This window comes from Agelaius phoeniceus, chromosome Z (assembly GCF_051311805.1).
Source record: "Agelaius phoeniceus isolate bAgePho1 chromosome Z, bAgePho1.hap1, whole genome shotgun sequence".
In the NCBI taxonomy this organism is placed as follows: Eukaryota; Metazoa; Chordata; class Aves; order Passeriformes; family Icteridae; genus Agelaius; species Agelaius phoeniceus.
The window spans coordinates 41,929,204-41,952,326 of NC_135303.1; the positions used below are offsets into that span (position 1 = coordinate 41,929,204).

At 40.8% G+C, this 23,123-nt stretch overlaps 1 protein-coding gene and 1 long non-coding RNA gene across 3 annotated transcripts in view; one reads left to right on the forward strand and one right to left on the reverse strand.

Annotated features, from left to right (window-relative positions):
• Positions 1-23,123, reverse strand: part of KIAA1958 (KIAA1958 ortholog) — a 65,102-nt gene that overhangs the window by 15,361 nt on the left and 26,618 nt on the right. For both annotated transcript variants that reach the window (XR_013180130.1, XM_077171991.1), the window contains exon 2: positions 17,734-18,998. Coding sequence is in view for 1 of the 2 variants with exons in the window: in XM_077171991.1 (XP_077028106.1) it covers positions 17,734-18,886 (1,153 nt within the window). In the remaining variant the exon portion in view is untranslated. The remainder of the gene's footprint in view (positions 1-17,733; positions 18,999-23,123) is intronic.
• On the forward strand, positions 4,286-11,311 carry LOC143692235 (uncharacterized). The gene is made up of 3 exons (XR_013180131.1): positions 4,286-6,540; positions 8,075-8,275; positions 8,569-11,311. It is a non-coding gene; the product is annotated as an uncharacterized LOC143692235 (long non-coding RNA).

Genomic DNA, 23,123 nt, shown 5'->3' on the forward strand with positions numbered 1-23,123 from the left:
ACAAAACTAAGTGAGCTCCTCATGACACCGGGGCACAGTTTTGTGCATGGAGATTTATGAAAAGCACTGAGATTAAAGGCAATAGGCTTTTTACAACTAAGGCAAAGTGGAAGGATTTTCCATGGATCCCAATGTTGTGTGCAAGGCCCAGACTCAGGAATAAGCCCACTTTGAATTGTCTCATTTGTGAAACAAGAGGTTGTACTGGTTACATGTTTTTCCCCTAGGAAAAAAAAAAGAGCTAAAGCATCATATTTATGATGGTAATATTTATCTTTAATCAGATACATTTTTAAAGAGTGAAATAAATATAGCCAGAATGTACAGTACAAAAAAAGGCAGCACATCCAAGAGAAATGACAGGTAAAATTGCTACAGAACAATGTGCAATTTACAAATGTACAAGAATAAAGAAAATATAGTCAATATGTTCACATCAGAAAACATGGAAAAAACCCATGATTACACAGCCTCTCTATGTCATCAGATTGTGTCTTGACAGAAAAAGTACAATTGTCTTTTCATTTTGCAGAAAAATCAAATTCTAGAAAAAATTTTATATTTAACAGGTTATCCTCATAGATCCTTACAATCAACAACATATCAAAACACAATATTCAGATGCTACCTCTATGATAGCTGTTACTGACAGCTGATTTTCTGGCTGATCATAAGAGAAGCATAAAAAGGAAAAGCTTAAAAGCTATGGGTTTTTTTAAGGACTGTTTTCTTGGCATGTGCAAACTATCTGTTTGAACAAGAATGGAGCTCAAAGCATACAGGTGGAACTGTCATTCTGAATGTGATAAATCTTTATGGTTTTAGAAAATTAAAAACAAATGCAAAGAAGGAAAAATTCAATTATTTAAATATTTTCTGGAATTGTACGTAGAACACTTTTGTCTCTCTTCCACTTAACAAGCAGAAGAGGGGAAAAACTCCAAGCTCTTTTCTATTTGGTCTCATTGCAAAACCCATACATTCTGCCATCCTTTTAGCAGTGCCATAGCAACCCTCACCAGGTGTCTCCCACCTGAGATACACACACAAAGTGATATGAGACCAGGTGAAGTTCCCATTGCCTCTCTGTCAATCAGGTAAAGCTTACATCAGGCTGTGTAGCACACCCATGGCTTTGCACCAGTGTTTAGACACTTGCTCCTCTCTTCCCTGCAAGCCTATTAGCAGGGGAGAGGGCAGCAGGGAAAGGAAGGCAGTCTCTCCTTCCCTACCCTCCCTGCAGTGTTCCATGTGGTGCAGAAACACTGGTGCAGAGCTGGGCGGCTTCTCCTTCCACCAATCTACAGACTGCCTCTCAGGAAAGTTCACCCCATCACCTCCATACCATATCTGCAGAGAGAGACACAGGGAATGACTTGCCCCAGGATTTCCCAGCAGGATAGAAGCAGGACTGAGCTTATAATCCTCATGATCAGGCCCTGTGCTTTCAGAGAGAGGCATCCTGCATCCACACCACTCACCCACTAAGAGAGGTTTCTCAAATCCTCTGCAAAGCACAGAGAAGTGGGCATCTGCTACTGAGGCCTTTGGGGGCTTCTGCAGGCAGGAGAAAATGCTGCTACAAAGGACTGAGGTTTTCTTGAACTGTGCTCCAGGGGAGCAAGAAAGGTCACCTGCCTGATTCAGAAACTCATTTTAATACTGATGTCAGTATCAAAGAGCTCTTCAAAGCCTACAGTGAAGCCTCATGCTCTAGGCAGTGTACATAATAGATCCTCTTAGTGTGGCTAGATGCAAGCTGAAAAAAAGAGACAGCCCTGTTCAAAGCTCCAAAACAAACATTTACTCTGGTATTTTGTTCACTGCACCCACCACCACCACTTGTTATAGAACTGTGTAAGTAATGATTGCTTTGACTGACAGCCCACATCCTAAGTTCTATTTCAATATAAACAGCACATATAATGGCTCAGTTTTATAAATGTCATCAATCACTTCTTCTTAAAGGATAGCCTGTCACAACACAGCAGTGACACCCAGTCAGTCATTTATGTTACAGCATCTTTCCTTAATCTGCAAAGGAAATTGCCCTATCTACAGCGAACAGTTATAAAACCCATGCTGAATTAAAGATTCCCCCAACTTACATTACGAAAACAGTACCCCAGAAACACTGCATTCCTGCACTGGTTTGTTGTGTGCTACTTCACACGGCAGGTGGGAAACATTAAAAAAGAATGGGTCAGGTTTTCCTGCAGCCACATCAGGAGAGCTACCTCTACTTTGGTGAATCCAGGCTGAAGTAGTAGTAATGGATTATTCTCCTCCTACAAGACCACTCAAATATTGGTGGCGTATCATGTAGCATGGCATAAATGTGGGGAGTTTCCCATGTAACAGTTCCCAGATGTTTGCTTTGTCTCACTTTGCTGATCTTGCTGAATAGAGACCAAAGCTCTTTTTAACGTTCTGTGGAGCTGGTAGAAACTACTGGAAACACTGGTGGGGGTCTACACTAATTCCTTGACTGCTGCAATCAGAAGCCTATTTGCTCTTGAACTTCAGCTACTCAGTGTATCATCAAGTCTTCAGTATCCATGGGTTCCAAAACTGGGTAAAAGCACAGAAAAAAAAGCCACCAAGTCCTCCTAGAAAACACCTCTATATCAGAACATCCCCAAGCCGCAAACTGATGTGGGATAGAAGAACGGGGAGGTGTTATATATGCTTCCACCTTTCTTATAGTCTTCTGTATGTCTCTGTTGTTAGGCTTGAGGAATACAAGTACTCTTGTGTTACAGTCTAATTTCTCTCAGATGGCTGGTCAGAACCAATCAACCAAAAATTACTGTCATCATTGATCTATGAAGCCAAGCTACCCTTACTGTCTTTTCCTTGTCATTATGCAGTCTTTGGAACTAGTAGTACTGTTACCCCTGTTTTACAGATCACAAGCAGAAGCATAAAAAATAGTGGAGATACATTTCCTGAGGTCCTGCCCCCTCAGCTGCATCACTGCACAAAGGACCTGGTTATAGGTCTTGTGTTTCTTATCATATCCCACACCACAGTTTCATTTCCAAGAAAACCAGAGTGTGGCAGAAAAAGACAGGAAAACCCACCTTACTGGGGGGTCCAGGGTAAACTCACAACTATGAGTTTGAAAAGGTGATGAGTACTTAAGATGTTCTAGTTCAAATGAAGTGAAAGAGATAAAGTGACCAGGCAGAGATTAAACAGAAAACCTAGTGGGAGCAGATGTCCCAGGCTAGCCCACGACCATCAGATGATCTCTCCCACAGAGGAACAGCTGTTTTCTGATCTTTTCATAATCTGATCTTAACACAGCCAAGACCTAATATTATCAACAGAGTTATCAAACTCAGGCTTGTTTTAATTTCAGCTCACACACAGACACACACTTGGACTCCCTGGAAAGGATGTAACCTCTGTAATTACATAGGGCAGGAGGAAAGGCACTTGCTTTCATTACAGACACAGATTGTTAATGTTCAGAGAGCATTTGCACATCAGTGGGAGTCACAAACCTGAGTTATTATTGCAAAAAGTCTTAAACTCTGCATATGGTAAGCAGTGAGATCTCACAGATGTACATTAAAAGAAAGGTGGGTTTTCTTGGTCGTAATCACATCACCAGCTGAGTCTTCTCTGCCAAATTTTTGTCCTGCCTAGGAAAATGCCTCTGCAGCAGTCCTGCTTCCACCAATATGCTTTCATTCAAGTGAAAAAGCATAGTTAACCACACACAAAGCACCACATACCTCTATTCTGGAGTGAACTGCCCTCTCTCCACTCCCCAGCACCTTGCAGGTTGGCTCTTGCCCCTCTTTTTTGCAGTTTTGCAGTAACTGAAAAGTAGTGATATCCAGCCTTTGGGCCGTGGCAATACGCAGCCCATTATAACAGCTAAGTAAACCACAGCCTGCTCCTACCATTTTCTCCAGTCCCCTCCTGTTTCAAGAAGGAATCTACAGGCAAACAACACTCTCAAATCTACAGTCTCAGTGAGCAGAGGTCACGCTGTTTTACGAGGTAGTTATGGTCAAGTCAAAATGGGGAACAGCTGCATTAGCCTCTGACAAATGTGTCCCCCTGGAAGCCATGCTACTGCCGCCCTGTCAGAACCAGCTGAATGCCACTGTCATACCACAGCATCCCAGAATATTAGTACTTGTTCTGCATGCCAAACTTAGAAAGCTGACAACTGGTTTTCACCGCATCACAAGAATAAACCAGTGAATACCATTCTCATGTCTTGCTGCCAAAAATGAGGGTAAGGGTAAGAGCAGAAGGTGTCCACAGCAGAAGTGCCTCTAAACATTTGCAGAAACATCCTGAGATTAAGTAGAAAAAACTGCTTCTGTATTTTTTCTTGAATGTCTAACCCCTCTGATGTTGTTACTAAATTCTGTTTAACAGTTAAAGTTCCCTGTTCCCACTATATTAAGTTAAACTCTATTTTAACACTTAAAATGTTCAACTCTATTTTAACATTTTCAGAAAATACTTTCATTGGCATGTAAAATCTTATTAGAGAATTAATTAATATCCACTTATAAAAGACACTACATTTTTGGCCAAAAAAATTATACTTCTCTTCAGTTAACCTGCTCCAATGAAATTATCTGCAAAATGTTTTATGATTCTAAAATTATAAAGCTTTAGATTATATCAAAGGAAAAAGGACATGGACTGCAAACAAATGAGTATGGGAATATTTATTCATAGGTATCTCCATGAAGTAAAGTCACTAAAATAGGCTGTAGTCACCTGTATATTTTTGCAACGTACAGCATGGCCTGATAATGCATGCTCACTCAGACACTAGAGCTGATTTCCAGTTTGTGCTCTCTTTCACTACTTTCTCACAAGAGCTTCAAAAGATTTGAGACGCAGTTTGACTGCTGGTAAAGCCAACAACAAAATACAGATCGATATTAAGGGGACTTCTCCACAATCCTTAGATGTCAGAAAACCTGTGGCTATGACAAGGGATTAAGTTATGTTCTCCTACAACTGACTGTCTCACCAGTTTTTTTGGGGTTTTTTCAGTGGATAGAGCAATTGCTAACAAACAGTGCAAAACAGCAGCACTGTTGGAACTCCAATTTTTAAAAGGCTGCCTTCCTTCTCCACCTGATGCATGTGACATCTGAGCCATTCCAGCACAAAGGTTCTAAAAATGCATTTTCTAAATAAAAAGTGTTCCTATTGGTTCCCTTCATCTATTCAGCTATGTTCCTATCACTTCACTTCATCTGTCTGGTTTTGTTTTCATCATGGTAGTGGAAAAGAGAAGTGCTGCATTCCAGTTTTACCTTGCATTTCCCTTCTTCCACTGAACAATTTCATTGGCATTTCTGTAGTATGAGGCCATACAGTTTCCTATCTCCTTTTGAAGCTGTTCTGAGATGCACTGGCACGAACTGCTGCAATGCAAAGTGGGATGTATTTCCTGTGCATCCTGGGATATTTATCCATATTCAACCTTCATTTGACAGGAAGAAGTATACCAACTCCAGTTCTCCCAGGCTTGCCCAACACTGCAACAATGCAGAGCAGGATGCTACAGCTTGGACACAACATGGAGAACAGCAGAAACAGAAAATATTTTGAGAAACCCATATATCTGGTACATAGGTGATGTACAGGCAAAATATACTCAGCTGGCAGCTGGAGTGGAATCTGCTATTTTATCTGGCCCATTCCAAGTCAGTCACCTGGCCTGTAACTAACCCTGCAACCATCTCCAGGCCTACCTGCCACACCTCATCCCACTCTTATTTCCATAGCTACTATCTTTACAGGAGGTATATAAAAATAAATTATTTGGACCTTTATATAATTGACATTTAGGGACTCAACCCTTCATAGAGGAGGAGGAGGATATAAAAGTCACACTTAGAATCTTCAATACTACAAACCCAAAACCATTAGAAAACTTTTTAAAAAATGTGGAACTCCATTCCTTTCAAAATAACTGACTAAACTTCCTTCAACAATATTCAGCTCTAAGATGTAACTTCTACTCTTTCAGAGCTCAGGTTTAACAAATCAGGTTGTTTGGTGAAATGGAAATTGGAGTAGGTAAGTGGGAAAATATTACCTATAATGTGAAGCTACTATCAGCTGTATGTTGAGCATGTGTCTTTGTATTCAGCCATATAATATTCTAATAATTCCCAACAGTTAATGGCTAACACCATTAGAAAACTCTAGGTACTGGTTTCAGTTTAAAAATGAAGAGACACTTTTTGATAATTATTTTCTTCAGATTAAATATTTAACTCTGGAAAACAGATTTTTTAAATTTTTTTTTTACCCAGGACATCTTAGCAACATAAAGAAAAGTTGCCTATTCAAAATACGTTGGTTACTTAATGCTTTGTGGCAGAAGCAATTAAAGGAATGATGGTAATGCTCTACACTATCCTGAGAACTGGAAGTTGGGTGATGCACAGAGAAGAGACACACTCATTTTCAAAGAGGACCTGGCTCAGCATGACTCTTGAAAGTGTTGCATACATACACTCAGCAGGGAATCAGTTTTTCTTCCAAGTAAGTTTCCAATTCCATAAAGCATATTTTAAGTGTGTTCTGGATTGGTGTCCCTATGATTAAGTATCTGCTTATGTAGAAATCAACTGCACTAAGTCATTATCTGTATAGAAGGTGGAACTGAATAATATTTACATGAATACAGTGCCTTGATTCAAAAGCTGAAAAGAGGAAAGAAAAGAAGAAAAAAACAATAATGAGGAGAGTAAAACTGTAAAGATCTGAGACACGCTTCCTTTATTAAATTAAGTTTATAGTTTGAAAATTATACCCTTCTCATGGTGAAAGATCCACTTCCAGCATAACAAAACCAAGAGTCTATATTTTTGTTAAGTCTTCCATCTTTCCATGCACCTACAGAAAAAGCCAGATTTATAGATGTGCAAGCAGATATCAGAAGCAGTGATTGCTTAGCCAGAAATTTAACTACTGGGCTGGTTTGCACAAAATCGCAGGTAAAAATTTATATAGCATTTTGGAATATTTGGCACACATTTTGGAATATTTGGAATTTTGTGCCTCTCTGCAGTTGAGAGCCCTGTGGAAGAAGAATGAGAAACAGGGCCCTTTCAGTTCAGTTTTCTCTAAGAAGAATTTTAATGTAAAACATGCAAAACATGCCACCTCATTTCACCAGAGGCTTAGCATGTTCTCAGCTACAGTGTAGCACCAGTTTTAATGTCATCACATTTAAGAAAAACCTTTAATAAGTACAGCAGAGAAAGCAATGCAAGAAGTCTGGAACGAATAAGGCAGGGCTATGAAATTTGCCTGCTTTTGGTTCACTCTAAACAGCAACTGAGAAGCAGAACTGGGAAATATGGGAGAGAAACAAAGATGAGGGGGAGAGAAGAGAGAGTAAGAACAAAGGATATGAAAAAAAATAACACCAAAGAGAGAGATTAAAACCAGATGAGAATCCTCATCATCTGAAATCTAATTTACATCCGTGTTTCAAAATGAGTCAGTCTAACTGGGGCAGCAAGCAGAGAAACAAAGAAAAGGAGAATGTAATAAATATTTTATTACATTAATCATAATAAGCTGCACTTTAAGTCTTGGCCAAAGCATATTCTTAAATCAAGCTGAGAATGTGAGCAGTTTCAGACTTAAGAGCATGAGGCCCACATGACTGTAATTAACATAATAAATCATACTGTGAAACTCTCTACACAGGCTGACAGCACTTGGTTGATATATTGCTTATTAAAGACTGCAGAAATTTTCCCTCTATTTTATTAAAGTGAATAAAAAAAGTACCCCTTCCTATTCTGTCTGAACTATCTACTAGTTCAGCCAGGGGAAGAGGAAATGTGTTGGCAGGCCATGGCATTTACTTCTGGTAATACAGATTGCAGCACATGCACTCCGAAGAACTGCATTTCAATATTTTTTCTCTTACCATTTTTAACTTAGTAAAGTACTCCAACTTCCTTGTTAGAGATCTTGATGTATCATTTCTGAAATTCTCTGTTGGTGATTTTGCCCAGCAAGACCAATTTGTTTTTACCTTTCACTGTTTATTGTCCAGTAGGAGTGAAGTAAGCTACAAAGGACATAAATTCTATGAAGAGCTCATGATTTACAAACCTGCATAAAGAATTTCCGTGCACACTTTGAACAGACATATTTCTTTTGTCTTCACTGGCTCAGAAAGCAGTATTTGAGAAGCAGCTCATCACATAGTTCTCCAGAGAGAATGAAGTCTAATACTTCAAGTGAAACAGCTTCTAAGGTATATTTTTAGCCTGCTTTTCTGTTTTGTGCTGAATTCTCTCCTCCTCACATTCTAGAAAAAATGACAACAGAGCTTTAATTTAACCTTTACAAACACAACTCTCATCACATTAAAGGGATGGAAGTTTAAAATGCAAAGGCCCTACAAGACTGGGGAAGATTCAAAGCTAGGCAGAGGGCAGAGACATGAATACATCCCAGCTTTAGGAAGGAGGACAGCCCTCAAGCATCAGATACTGTGATAAGCAGCTGCTCACACACCCTGGCTGACCAAAGATCTCTTTATTCCAGACTAGCCATGGCATGCCCATGCATTTGCAAAGACAAAGGCTCCCAGGAGGTGCAGGAGCAGCTGGAAATTTTGCACAGTGAAGAGACAAACCTGCAAGAGAAGCGCATTCATCAATAGCTGGACTGTTGTTCATGGCACAATTAATTTCTTTCTGTCCTTGGATACGTGTTTAAACCTAATTTATCATAGTTTGATTGAGTAAATATTTAGTCACATTTTGCAGCTCTACTTGAGTAAAGTCTCCTTAAGTAAAATGAGGAGTTTCAGATGTTTTCTAGCTATGTACACATTCAGGAGAATATACACAAATTACATACCTCTCTGCTGCTCAGAATATTGTTATTATTTCTCTTCTGTATTTACACTGTCAAAATTTTCCTGTCAGGATTGTTATTTCCATAAAAATAATTTGTTCTTCTATACAGGATATGAACAATCAGTTCCCCTGCTACTGAATGAGTTCATACCAAAACTGACACAAACTAATTATTAGAAGAGGTGACATGGGACATAGTTTAATGGATATAATAGTGGATGTGTTATACACATACATGGCTATTTTAATAGACACCAGCACAATAAACAGTCTGATCTATTTAACAATTCTGTAAGTGAATGGTAATGGGACAAGTTATTGTCAAACTGTAAGTTTTCCTCTTTCTGAGGACTATCTTAAATGGGGGGGGGATGAGGGAAACAGAGGCATAAAGCCAATTCTTTATATAGAGAGGAAAAATAAAATTGCTAGGAATAGTGTTCCTGTCTGTTATTTTGTTTCCTTAGATTTATAGTCATAAGAGAAATGAAGTCCCAAACAAAAGGCAATGTTCCATCAAAGGACAGAAAGAAACTCCATAATCTGGCATGTTAACGTGACTGAAGGACAGAGCCCGTAACAATCAGGAGAGGGCTCCAAGTTGTGGACAAAATGAAACTGCTTCCATACAAAAACATCAATGCTTCTCTGGCTCATTCATACTGCTGTGCTTGACCAGTCACTGTCAGAAAGCAGAGATGAGGCACATACCCAGTGAAAAGAGAAATGAGTGTAAACATAAAATCAAAACAAGCTGTTCAAGGATCAGAGATTAACATTCTTATTTTTCACAGGCTTGATCTTTTGGTACAGGTTTCCTGATTGAAATAATACAGCACATTCAGCTGTTGCACTGAGGTGATGTGACCTGGAGTAGAATAGCTCAGAATACATTTTTTCCTTCTCTGAGCAAAACAGAAAATTGTTTTTTTTCTTTCATTTTTTCCTTCCCAAGTACACAGTAGAAAGCAATTGATTAAATATTATCAATCCATTGTTATATGGTTTCAAGTGATGTTTTCATCATGAAGACCTATGAAGTTAATGAAAAGCTACAGCACACAGTGTCACTACGATAATCACCCGCATTTCAATCAACAGGAACACCTGCAGAATTTCCCTTTGTGTATGTGCATTTACTGTTCAATTAGAGTTAAAGGGATTAACAGGTATGTATTAGAAGTTAGATGCAGCCAATGCACTTAATGATCAATGTATATAATTAAGTAAAGTTTTATTCAGACTCAGCAGGGTTCTCAGCAGCACTTTTCAAAAGAAATGTAGACAGGAAACCCCACCCCGACTCCCACCATGGGCAGGACTTAGTGGGAACCATGACCTGGGAATTGCCATGTCTAACACAACATTTTTGTGATCAGCAGCATTCTTCCATTTTTGAAGGGCAGCAGACAAAAGTAGACTTATTTGGGAAATGAAAATGCAGTTCTGCCACACCGTTCCACTGAGGCCACCAGCCACATTCAAGCTGTTAAAAACAACCAGTGCTGAGAGCAGCTTTCCTGTGACCATTCTGTGGAGTGTCCCAGCAAGAACAAGTCATCAGGGAAAGCAGCCGTTCCACTTTCTCTCCCTAGAGGCTTTGATTTAATAGTCTGTTTCAACACTTCCTGGAATGGGCATATGCTTCATTTAAGCACACTTTATCAAAGAAAGATAGATTTCATGTTTCACTGTTTCCAGGATCTGAATGTTTTAGCAAGTACTGCTTTGTGCTGTGCCAGCCACAATAAAATACCTAAAATATCATCATGCTTCTGTTTTCTTTTCTGGAAAAATTCAAACAAGAATTTCAAATTTGTATTCCAAATTTTTCTCTGGCCCAGAGAGATAGAAAATACACTCAGATATTTTTACTGATCTGTTTCATACTCAAGCAGATTCTAGGTTCACTGCAAGCACAAAAAAAAGAGATGACATGACAGAAGACTCACTAAGAGGGATATAATTTAGGTATGAAGAAAATGGGAGAAATGAGTAGTCACTGCGTGCTGGCTTCACAGAACAGTTTATGCAAAAATGCTATATTCCCATCACTGAGACAGGTGAAAACAGCTCTCCCCCACTGTTAAAACCTTAGATCTTGAATACAAATGTGAAGTAGTCCTTCTGTAGGTATAGAATCATTGAATCATGGACTCATCAAGGCTGGAAAAGACCTTTAAGATATCAAGACCAACCACCCAGCTAGTACAATCACCATGTTCACCACTAAACCATGTCCTCAAGCACCATATCCACAGTGTTTTTGAATAGTTTCACAGGGATGATGACTCTACCACTTCCCTGGGTAGCCTGTTCCAATGCTTTAGAGCCCCTTAGATAATGAAATTTTCTCCAATATTCAACCATAACCTCCCCTTGTGCAGCTTGAGGCCATTTCCTTTCAAGCTGTCATTTGCCTGGGAGAAGAGACCACCACCTACCTGGCTGCCCAGGCTAAACAACCCCAGTTCCTTCAGCCGCTCCTCATCAGACTTGTGTTCTGGATCCTTTCCCAGATTTGTTGCCCTTCTCTGGACACGTTCCAGCACCTCAATGTCCTTCTTGGAGTGCAGAGCCAAAAACTGACTACAGGATTTGAGGTGTGGTCTCACCACTACCCAAAACAGGATAACGATCACTTTCTAGGCCCTGTTTAGCCAGCCTCACACAAAGTGGAAAATCACTCTCAGAAAGTGTCCTGATCTAAACCATAAAGACCTGTGTTCCCTTTTCCTGCCAGCATCCCATCTGAAGTGCAAAAGTGACTGTCTGAAGCCTTTCCAGGGTCAGCATCTCTCTTGGCTCCTGTGTTGCATCTCCTCTGCAGATCCAAATCTGACCCTTGTTTCTTTTTTCTTAAAAACTCACAAATCATAAGCTGAAAATAGCTCCAAAATGAAACAATTGCAAAGATCACACAAAGGAACTGATCTCTGATCAAAAGCACCATGTTAAATAATCTATTTCCTAAAATTAAAGTGATGTTCAGTACAGATGTGTCCAATTTTTTTTAATTCTTTCCTGTATGTTCCCAGACAGATGGAACCAGCAGAGGCATTATTTTCTTATTTTATACAACAGTGTCATAAAACAGAGCACTTCACACAAAAATTGCCTATTTTAGACACCCTAGAGAAAGGGAGAACATAGCGTCTCAATTATGTTGGTTTGCAAAAGTCATTGTTTTCTACTTTTCATTGTGCATAGGGTAATGGGGGAGAGAGTATATGCCTAGGTCTGAAATCAATTGTGATGCTCCAGAACACAACCATTCATTGAAACGGGCAGTTTGTCTTGTGGTATCACACACCATCTTCCTCAATACTATTCATGCTATGGTACTTAGAATGAAAAATATATATTTAAATGAAGAGTCAATAATTTTCAGTGATGCAATTTCTTCAATGCAGAACTCCAGTGAATATTCTCAACTGTTTATCAGCTGAACTTGGCATGCTTTACAAAACTAATCCTTAAAAACTGCTGGGGCCTGGCTGCAATAGTCCTTTTCTTTCCGTCCTAGCTTCAGGCAAATAACTTTCACAGATTGTATGGAAACAATCAATCTTTCACCTTCCTCCATTACACAGGATTAGCAGGCCTATGCACCTTTTATTGCAGGAATTCAACGAAAAGCCCATCATCCCCAAACATCTCCTACACCAATCTACTTTCAGTATGAATACTCATGAATGGTTTCCTCAAAGAAGTGTATATATCTGTATCTATATCTCCAGTAAGACTGCTGCCAGGAGATGTCTCTTTGTGCTGCAGGTAGTTCCACTCAGAGGAGGTCCATGGTGAAAAGAGGAAACAAACCCTTGACATCAAGGAAAGCAGCATCCTAATCTTTTGCATGTATAGGTTTGTGATAAACACTTCGTATTAGGGACAACCTCTACATGACAAAGTCCATTGCTGATTATACAAAAAGGCTGGCATGAGCTTTCTGCGTCTGAAAGGAATCTTCACTAAAGAAAATAAATGGGAAGTCCTGAAAGGTAATTGATACATTTCTTAAGCACAGCGAAAATCTAAAGATATTGTAATAATTGATGAATTTTCATTTCTGTGTTCTTCTGCAAACAGAACAGCTGTAGGAACAGCTGCATAAACAACTCTTGTATTACAGTTGCTAGTACTACAGGTTCATTTCTTTTTTAAAAGTTTGTTTGTCATGCTGTGCACCCAGATGATAAAAGCAATTACACAACTACTCTGCCAAGGCTGAACTTGTCCTCTTTATGCTACTGTCCTGCTTTTAAACAGAACTCGCTTGTAATATTAGAATGGTAAGTAATCATTACCTAGACTTCTAGAATAAAGATGTCTAGCTAGACTTCTAGAATACAGACCCCAAAACATTAGATTATAATGTAACAGCATTTAGATGAGGGTAATTGAAGGCAGGAGTGGGCTTGCAAATCACTGCTGCAAGATCAGGTGATTAATCATGTCAATAGCTTCTTTTTTCTGATACTTATAACTATAATGATGTAATTAGTAATTTTAGTCTTCTAAATAAGCCAGGCCCTAGCAACTAAAAAAAAAAAACAAAAACAAACCTATATTTTTTGTAATTATGTATCTCAGCACTTACTATTTTTAGTCCATCGACTAGAGCAGCAATAGATTTCCATTATGGGACCTAAAGAGTCACCAGTGGACTCTGATCTCTTTAGTACAACACAAAGAGAAGAGACAGTCTCACCCCTACATATATTTAAGTGGTCACTTGACCATATTCAGCAGCATACGTCCCTGCAGATAGGCTTCAAGCAGTCATTTTAGCCAAAACTCATCATTTGTATGTAAACCAAAAGTACAGAGATCAGCAGTTATTTAATGTTGTTGGAAGAACATAATTTAAATAAGAGTTTTATAAATTTCTTTCGATGTGATTATTTTTCTTGTGCTACTTGGCACGGTTCCACTGGGCTTGAAATAATTACAAGAAGGATTAATTCTGCCTTTCTGTATACTTTATATACACCCCTAAAAAAGGTGCTATTTTTTCTTCTTTGCACTTCTTTGGAATGTGCGAGGCTGACACTTTTTTTTATAGATAAACAGTGATTAAGAAGTTAGAGCTAAATCTAGTCAAAACTGTCAGTTCATAAGGTGTGAAGAGACTCCTTTCACCTCGAAGTTTTGTAACGTTTTGATGCTCATCCAACAGCTTCTAATCCACAAATCTTATATGAGGATCTTGGTTCTCATTTAATTTAAACTCACACCATTGCAGGCATTGCAAACAGAAAGAAGAGAGGAAAGGGAGAGGCCCTACTTCTTCTGATAACAGAAAAATACTTAAAATATTCCACTAAGCACTCTACCTCGATATCCACCATCCCCAGATGCACTCCATTTTATAATGGTCATGTTCAGACAGACATTTATGAACACCTGTAACCTAAAGGGATATCCACACTGTGACAGAAAATGAAAGAATTGAGAGGATCTCAGAGCAGAGACATCAGAGCCAGGAAGGCTGAGCACTGCCCTCAGCACAGACCAGCATCCATCCCAGCTCACATTCAAACACAGGTCCTTTTGATAACCACAATGCCAGACAGTGAGCAGCACTATGAGAGGAGAAGTGCTTGTGGACACTCTTTCCCTTCCACACTCTGAAAATGCCTATACACATAAAACAAGCAGTCAGGCGATTCACTGATGGATCTACATGAAGGCATTGTGATGGTACACACAGAATGTAATCTGCTACATCTCTGACAGAAGCAACAACTCCAGTCAATACAGTCAATACTTCAAATGATTTTTTATTTTGCATCTCTGCTTACTACTCTGCATTCAGCACAGTTTGTACATAGGGGTTGGATACCTTTTTTTTATCATGGGACTCTTTGCTCCTGTATTTATAGTGATGCACTAATGTTGAATCAGAAATGTCCTGCTGCACTGTCTTGTTAATACAAAACATATCTTCAGCCTCAGTCTTCAAGTGGAAATTCAGCATTCTTCACAAACTCTTCAGCAATTCTGTTTACAAAGTAAATCCTACGTCTCTCAGAATTAAAACTTGTGTTCATTCAAAATAAACTCTGTCCTTCTCTGAGCCACAGTCTCTTTCCATAGCCTTCTGCAATAACACCAAATCATTTCCATTCCTCATTTCAGACATCCAAATGTCACTAATTGACTTTCACCATCTATGGGATTACTATCAGCTGTCTCTGATATAAAAGCAAGGATGTGTCACGTAAGCTAAAGCTCAAGTAGTATTTCTTGCTGGTTGGATTGCAGCCTTTAATGATAACTTAAATAAGGCCTTAGTCCTGTAGATCTTAGACCTTACACCAACAGTTTTAATGGGACCAGAAGCAAGGCTTCAGATATTGGAGATGACAAGGCAGAATTTAAATTCCCTGCTCTCTTTCAACTTTGTTTAGTTAAGCAGGCACTGAGTCTATAAATTATTAAAAGCTCTAGACTTTTTGACCTTTTTGACCTTTTTTTTACTTAGTTACTGCCTTTTTTTTACACCAGAATGTAAAAGACTCACATCTGTCTGTTTAGGACAGAAAATTTTAACACAGAATAGATAAACATCCTCTTGTAGTTCAATATTGCTCAAATTTTATAAATCATGCCCTTTCAGTAGATCACTTCATTAGGAGACAATCTAACAAAAACACTGTAAATGAGCATCTAGTCTTTAATCAAACCCCTACATTTACCTGCAAGAATATGCTGTGCATCTGTAATAAATTCAATTTCCAACATTGCCCATCTTCTTGCAACTTGAACATTTAATAATGCCAGCTCTTCTTTCCTGAAGGAGAAGGCTCTATGGAAATGTGGGACTTTACTCACGTATCAAGTTTTAGTCATATCTCAATCAGTTTATCTTCATTAAAATGCCACTACCTCTGAGTAAAATAACAGCATGTGACACCAACACTGGACCAGTCTGAGGAGAGGAATTGTGTAATGATTTTTTGAAACAGCACAAGAAATTTAACCACTGAGAACATAACTGAATAAACTGGAATTTGGACAGCACTCTGAGAACCCATCACTGTCTATGCAAAAAGTAAAGCACTTGGAGGTTCTGAGGGTTGATTTAGGCAGTGGGAGTAATCCAGGTGCATTCCCATTTTGCCCTCAAAGTTAGACACTAGACATAGACCAATCCTGTTTTTGAAACGATATAAATGCAGAAGTGTTGTGCTGCCTCCATTCTTGTAAAGTTTAACTCTAAACAGTAACAACTGCTGACCTTGTTTAGCTTCTGAGGACCTGGCAAAAACAGTTGAAAGCAGCTTGGATTTTTTAATGGATCTGTTGAAATATCTCTCCCAGATAACACACATTTAACATGGAAAAATTCTGCTTAGGTTTGTCTTCCATTGTCCCAAATTGCAAGTTTGAGACTTGAGCAAGTTGCAGAGGGAGGCAGGTAGAAACCAGGTCTACATATAGCAGTGATAGGTTACAAACTGAAAAAAGCAGAATAAGTACATTTAACACACAATTTGGGTTGAGTGGCATCAGGCATCCTGCCTTTCTCATATTTAGCAGTGCAGAGTTGGTTCTAAACCAGATGGAGTTTTGCAAGGGAATTTCCATGAGGTATGTTACATGACAGGACTACTGCAAAGTAACCTCTGAGAGATTCAGTCATGCAAGAAATGGGTCCTAAAGAAGAATTTGTTTTGCTTTAAGACAATTATCATCCTTCCAAATTTCTAATGTTTAGTAGGGTTTTACTTAGTAAAACTGTATTTAACTTTGTCTGTTGTTTTACCTGGCAAGAAGATCTGCAGGCTCTTACCAGTTGCAAGATTTAGTAGTCTTCAATCAGATTTCAGGATGTTCAAGCTAAAGTCATGGGTTTTAGCTCTTGCAGTACCTGCTACAAGGACTGCATATAGGCAGTTTTTAGCCCATTTACTGTTTGTCTGTACTCTGTTTGACCAGGCAGTCCAAGGGCACAGATGGAGAACTTGCTCTTGCCTTGTCTCCTCCTGGGATGGCACCACTAAAGAAGAAGCTGGAAGAGTGAGAACTGTCTGTGCTCAGGCCCAGAGGAAGCTGACAAGTCGCTCAAGAAACAGACTGAAGACCTGTAGCTAACAGATATTCTCCACATGGGATAATCACTCAGCAGAAGTCAGCTGTTTTAACATGCTCTTTATCCAATAATGTTGATCTGTTTATGCCAATTCTATGTGCTTTGGCAGGAGATGAGAAAAATTATGGACACAGTGTATGAGAACTTTCACTGGGAAAATGGAAAAAACCCATTTTATTATGGATTAAAGTTTTATCAGTTTCATGGTTAAGGTTGTACTGATACTTCTTGTGTCCACAGACTGCTCTGATTTATAGGTAACGATTTATAGAAGCAAAAATCTCTTTCCTGGTACTGATAACCTGTCTCCTTTGCCTGTCCAGGTCCAAGAGTACCCATGTGACAAGGTGAAGGAAACACGAAACTCTCCAACTCTAGGCTACACTGGCTGAGACCCCTTTTTTTTATTTCATCAAGGGGGCATGGCCCAGTTCATGTCCTCCCTGACCCATGCACACAGCAAGGTCACTGCATGCTCTCTCCTATGACACACCTGTACCCATAATGGACCTTGCAAACCATTTTGCCTGTGGCTGCAGTACACTTTCTCAGGTGCTGGTGCTTAGTTGGTGCTTAGTTTCTGAATCCCCTCCAGGTGTATGTGGCTTCCATACCTAATGACTTATGTGCCAGCAGGACCCTGATGCAATGCAACACATACACCCCCGCTGTACCCTCACTGAGCCAGGCCTGGGGGACACCCCCAAAATGCCTCTACCACCCCTCTACTCCCGCCCAGTGTCCTACCTGGCATCAGCTGCGCTGCTGCCTCAGGGGTGGTGGTGGGCACTGCCTGGGGCTGCTGCTGGCTGGAGCTGACCTCAGGGTCGGCACCCACCGAGGGCGAGCCGGCCAGCTCACCACCTGGGGCCAGCTGTGGGATGGACGGCAGGGTCTCCTCAGCAGCTGCTGGTGGCTCCTCCTGACCAGGCAGCTGTAGGGCTGAGAGGGGGATGCTGATGGGTTTCCCAGCAGTGGTGATGGCATTGGAGCTGGTGGCTGGCACCTGCAAGGCAGCCACAGGGCCACCGCCTGCCCCCCGTGCCGGGGAGGCGAGGGGTCCCCGGGGTGGCCGCTGCACGGCCATGCGGGGCGGGCCAGGCGGGGAGGCGCAAGGGCGCGGCGGGTCAGGCTCGGGGCCTGCGGCTGGCTGGGGCACGGTTCTGGTGGGTGCCAGGCAGGAAGGCCCAGCCGGGGGCTGCGGCTTGGGCTTGGACATCTGTGTCAGGGCCAGGGCCGGCCCATCAGCGCCGGCCGTCAGCTCTGCGTTGGCCACTATATAGTAGTCCTCAGGGAGCTCCTGCTTGATCTTCTTGAGGAGCACGTCACCGCCACCCTCGTCAGCAGCCTGGGCCTGGGCCTGGGCCGCGGCTGCTGGCCGCTTGCGGGGCCCGGTGGGAGCACGGTGCGGGTGTGGCTCAAAGTCACTGTCCTCGTCGGTGACAGAGGACTCACAGACCATGTCAAAGAGGGTGGCCTCATCCTCATACTCCTCCACAGGCTCGCCCAGGTCTGACGGCTCACTGCAGTAGGAGAAGTCGCAGGAGTCACGAGTGCGGGTGCAATCCAGCTTGGCTTTCCCCGGCCGGCCTGGGTAGCGCTCCAGGGGGCTGGCCTGAGCCTCTGATGGCACCCCCAGCATGCTGGGGCTGTCTGAGTTGAAGCTGCGGCTGTCCTGGAAGCAGACACGCTCCTGGGAACCGGCCCGGCAAGTGGCGGCCAGGGGCCAGTGGTAGGCATGGCCAGCACTACAGCCCCACATGGCTGTCAGGTTGCCATGGGCCCCCTCGGAAAGCAGGTGCTTGAGGTTGGGGATGAGGCTGCAGATGGTCCCATGGCTGTGGGCCCAGCTCACCAGCTTGGAGAGGTTTTCGGAGGAGGTGTGAAGGCAGTCCTCCATGGTACAGGATCAACAGCGCCTGGCCGCTGGGAAGTCAGCTGAAGACACAGTTCAGATCACAGGGTCCTGGCACTGATGGTCGTGTGTTGCCAAGCTCATATTTACTTCTCACCTGCAGAGAAACAGAGCAAAACCCCACTCTTCAGCACTCCTAAAGCATGACCATATTTGCATGCGAAAATGAAACATTTGTACGCTCAGCTAAACCCACCCATTCCACTCTTATCTCATGTCCTTCAAAATATGCCTCAAAACCACACCTGGTCTTAAGCAGCCACATTCCTCATTCTCAGAACATCTCTGCAACATACAACTGAAGAGAAAACTGCTTTTCAAACAAGACAATTCAGTTTCAGTAGCAAAATGATTAGAAATTTAAATCTCTGACAAAATATAAAAGCAGCCCAAAAGATGGTGATTGTGTGTTCATACCTAGGAAATGAAAATTAAACAAAATCTTAACACATACAATTAATCTTGAACACCAGGGTGGCAATCAAGCACCAACTGGATCTGAAGAAACAATGAAGTTTTACATCATTTATGCAGATTCCTCAACTGAATCAAATATCTCCTTTTCAACTGAATTTAAGAGGTATCAAAAGGAAGGCTCAAAACTTGAGTTTTCAATACAAGGAATAAGCAAACAAGCTCACCTTTCACTGTTCTATACTGATGGTCATCAGTTAGTCAAAGACTTAAGAGACTCTTAAAGGGCCTGCAAGACTTAAGCCAGAACCTTCTTTTAACTTTAAGACTTAGCATTTTGCTTTTTATCATACTGTCCATTTTCCAACATCTAAATCATGATTCAGTTCAAGAAAAACTTTTGCCATTTTCATCAAAACTATTTAGAAATTTGACATACAAGATGACAGCAAAGTCTGCATGTTTTTCTTTGTATACAGCTAATGACAGAGAAGTCATCTCCAGTGACCTCGGACAGCTAAAGTATCTGTGAACTTCTTTTCATTTCTGCAGGTCTGTTTGGAGGCTCTCCCTAACCCTCTCTCTGCTGTGCTTTGTGAACACGTGACCTGCAAGCCTTGGAGTTCCTGTTGTTCTCATTTCACTTTTGTTTTCATATAAACAGAAAAGCCCATTACATTTGTCCCAGATCAAATGAAGTATCCATGGCAATGTTATACCTCATTTTATTCCTTGTCCTCATCTACACAAGCATTTCTAGATACAAAATGAACTGCGTCAAGGCTCAAAAAGACAGCCACACAGTGGCTAATTGCCCCTGGGGAATGCTTTCCCTAAAAATCAACACAAATCACTACCTGCCTACCTAGTTGCTCCTCAGTCACCTGTCACCAGTTAGCTGCAGATATCTGTTTGCTCTGCTGCCAAGGGAGATGAGGAGGCTGTGTTTCAATGATTTTGTAGCTTGCACATCCCTGCCCCTTCACTCCTATTCACCAGGCAAGGGTTGGTCTGTGGAAACCAAAACTGGAAATAAAATAGACAAGTTCTGCCTATGATTTTCCCCACCCTCCTGGGTTTTTCCACCCCACCCACTGCGAGTCTTTGGTGGGGTCAAGAATGGAGCCAGCATGGGAATTTCTAGAAACTTTAATTTCTAGGTATTTTTTCAACATCTTCAAAATTAAGTATGGAGGAAATGAATGAATAGGAAGAAGCACATAATTAGGAAACAAAATTGTGTCAAATTCAAGCTTGTTTTTGCAGTAGCTCAAGACACAGCGCATACACAGAGAACAACTGCTACAATAAATTGAATTCTAGCCCACATGCAAACAGAGATCTCAGAGCATCACCTGCAACACAAAGCTCCTTGCATGACCAGTGCATCTGTGAAGTATAATACATGCAAGAAGGTCCCTAATTTGCAAGTCTTTTATGCACTGGAGAAGACCTCCTTTTTCAAACATACGACTTTCAAATATCTAAAACTTCCTTTTTGTTATATTTTATTTGTTTTAAAGCTTTTAAAGATCACGTTTAAGAGGGGTCAAAATATCTGTTTCTTCTAAGAAATCCCAGTTTCTTCTTAAAGACTAAGGAATCCATGTTTCTTCTAACACTCATATTCAAAGATATGTACTTACAACGTACCCTGCCACAGAAGAAACACCAAAACACAGGAGGAGGAATACCATACTCATAGCAAGGCAAAGAAGACAATCTGGGAAGTGAAAAGGGGAAAGGAGGGAGAGCTAATACAGTCAGAAGCTGCATCTGAGTAAACCTTGTGTGGTATCATGGAGCTGCTCAGTCAACACACAAAGAGGAATGTATCTTGGGAAGACAGAAAGACCCTTTTGGCTAAAGGATCGCTTTCCCCTTAGAGAAGTGAGATAAAGTCTGCCACTGTCTGACTGCCAAGGTCAAGATTGCTTGTGCAGTTACTCGGAAGCACTGTGTCTTCAGTTTGCCAACTGCAACAGAAGTTGCAAATGGCAGCTTGGGAGGGAGGGACTCATGCTGTAGAAAGCACAGAAAATGCATCATTATGTCCCTGGTTTTCTGGAGGGTATCTTGTCTGCTCAGTCAGCAGGATCCTGGCTGACAATCTGCTCTTGTTTTCTAAATCACATTTTAGAGATTATGTAAGTTCTTCATTCAGACTGGCAAGATCTGATAAGATGACTCATGCTTAATAACCTGATAACATGACAACTCTGAAATCATACAGTAACATGATGTAGTTTCCATGCAATCTACACTGGTATTTTAACTGCATTACAGAAGTCTTAATCTTCCACAGCATTTTTTTGCAGTTCAGAGCCTACAAATATCTAAATCAGAGTGAAGCACATCTGGGTGCTGGAAATTCACTGCAGCTATCTGGACCCTCAAGGAAGAGTTGAATTTTACGTCTTTTTTTAGATCTTAAAAACTCATTTACAATGTACCAATATAATGACTAATGTGGACAGAATGTGTGCTGTGCAAGAAAGTGGTATTATTGCAAAACCATGCCTTGAGATCTGTTAATACATTAAGGGGAACACCATTTGATTTAGGAAAGGCAATATTTTCTCTATCCAGAACCAGAGTTTTGCCATAGTAGATCCATTTGATGACCAAAGGACAATGAAAAATAGCAACATTTAAAGAGTAGCCCTCCTTCATGTTCTAAGATGGGACTTGGCTTAGCTACTTTAATGCAGACAAAACTCTTCCTGATTTTGCACAGAGCAGTAGCAAGACCCCCCTTGTTATGAGAAGCCCTTGCAGCAGGCAACTCCCAGGAGCAATAGCAGCTGGCAGCTGTCCAACATGAACCCTTTCCTTTATCCTATGAAAAGAATGAACAAACACCACTGGGGAGCAGAGATCTGGCTACCTCAACTACATTTTATCTTTTGGCTCCTTGCACATGAAAGTCATAGAGTAGAGTTTTGGTTAGGACCTTATGGAATGTTCCTCAGACTCAAAAGGAATTCTGTGATATGGCTCCCTCAGAAAGGAGGCCAAAAGAGGTGAGGATGCCAAAAGAGGTGAAGGAACTGAATGCAAAAAACGGGATGATGCAGAGGAGTGGAGTGGGAAGTGGGTGTCGTCCAGCAGTGCCTATACAGTGGAACATGGATTTGGTGGACCGATAGCTCAGAGAGGGTGATGGGTGCATTTTGTTGTAAAGAAGGAAAAAAATAATTTTGGGATTCTGTCCTCTCACAGAACCCCAGGTAGTTAGCAATGGATTGCCTCCCCAGGGTAATCATAGATAAGTTGATTCACACTAACTTGCATCACACATATCTATGTTTGAAACTCTATTACCATTACTGATTATTAGTACTTCCATACTGATTTTTATCAAGGGACCAATATAGCCAGGACTACATTAGGAGTCCTTTTGAGACATGATGCTAAGGCTGATACTACTGAAAATTTTCTAAAAGTTCAAGATTCTCAAATAAGAACACAATGCAAAATTTACTTCTATTAATAATAAAAAATAATTGTTCTAATCAGACAGCTGTATAAAAACTAAAACCTGAATCCTAAAACATTAAAAGGTGTAAAAAAACCTGCATTTACTCATTTTACATAACATGGATTTCAAACTAGTCTTATAGCAGCTGAAACCTGACTTTTAAGTGTTTTTATGGAGAAGCAATGCTTTTTCAGCTTCTACATTTAAAAAAAGTCTTAGAAAGCAGTTGGGCTCTGCTTTCTCATACTTGCAAAAGAAGATAAGAATATTTCCTCTGTTTTCAGTCTCTCCACCCTACAAACTTACTAGGCTATTACTCCATCACTG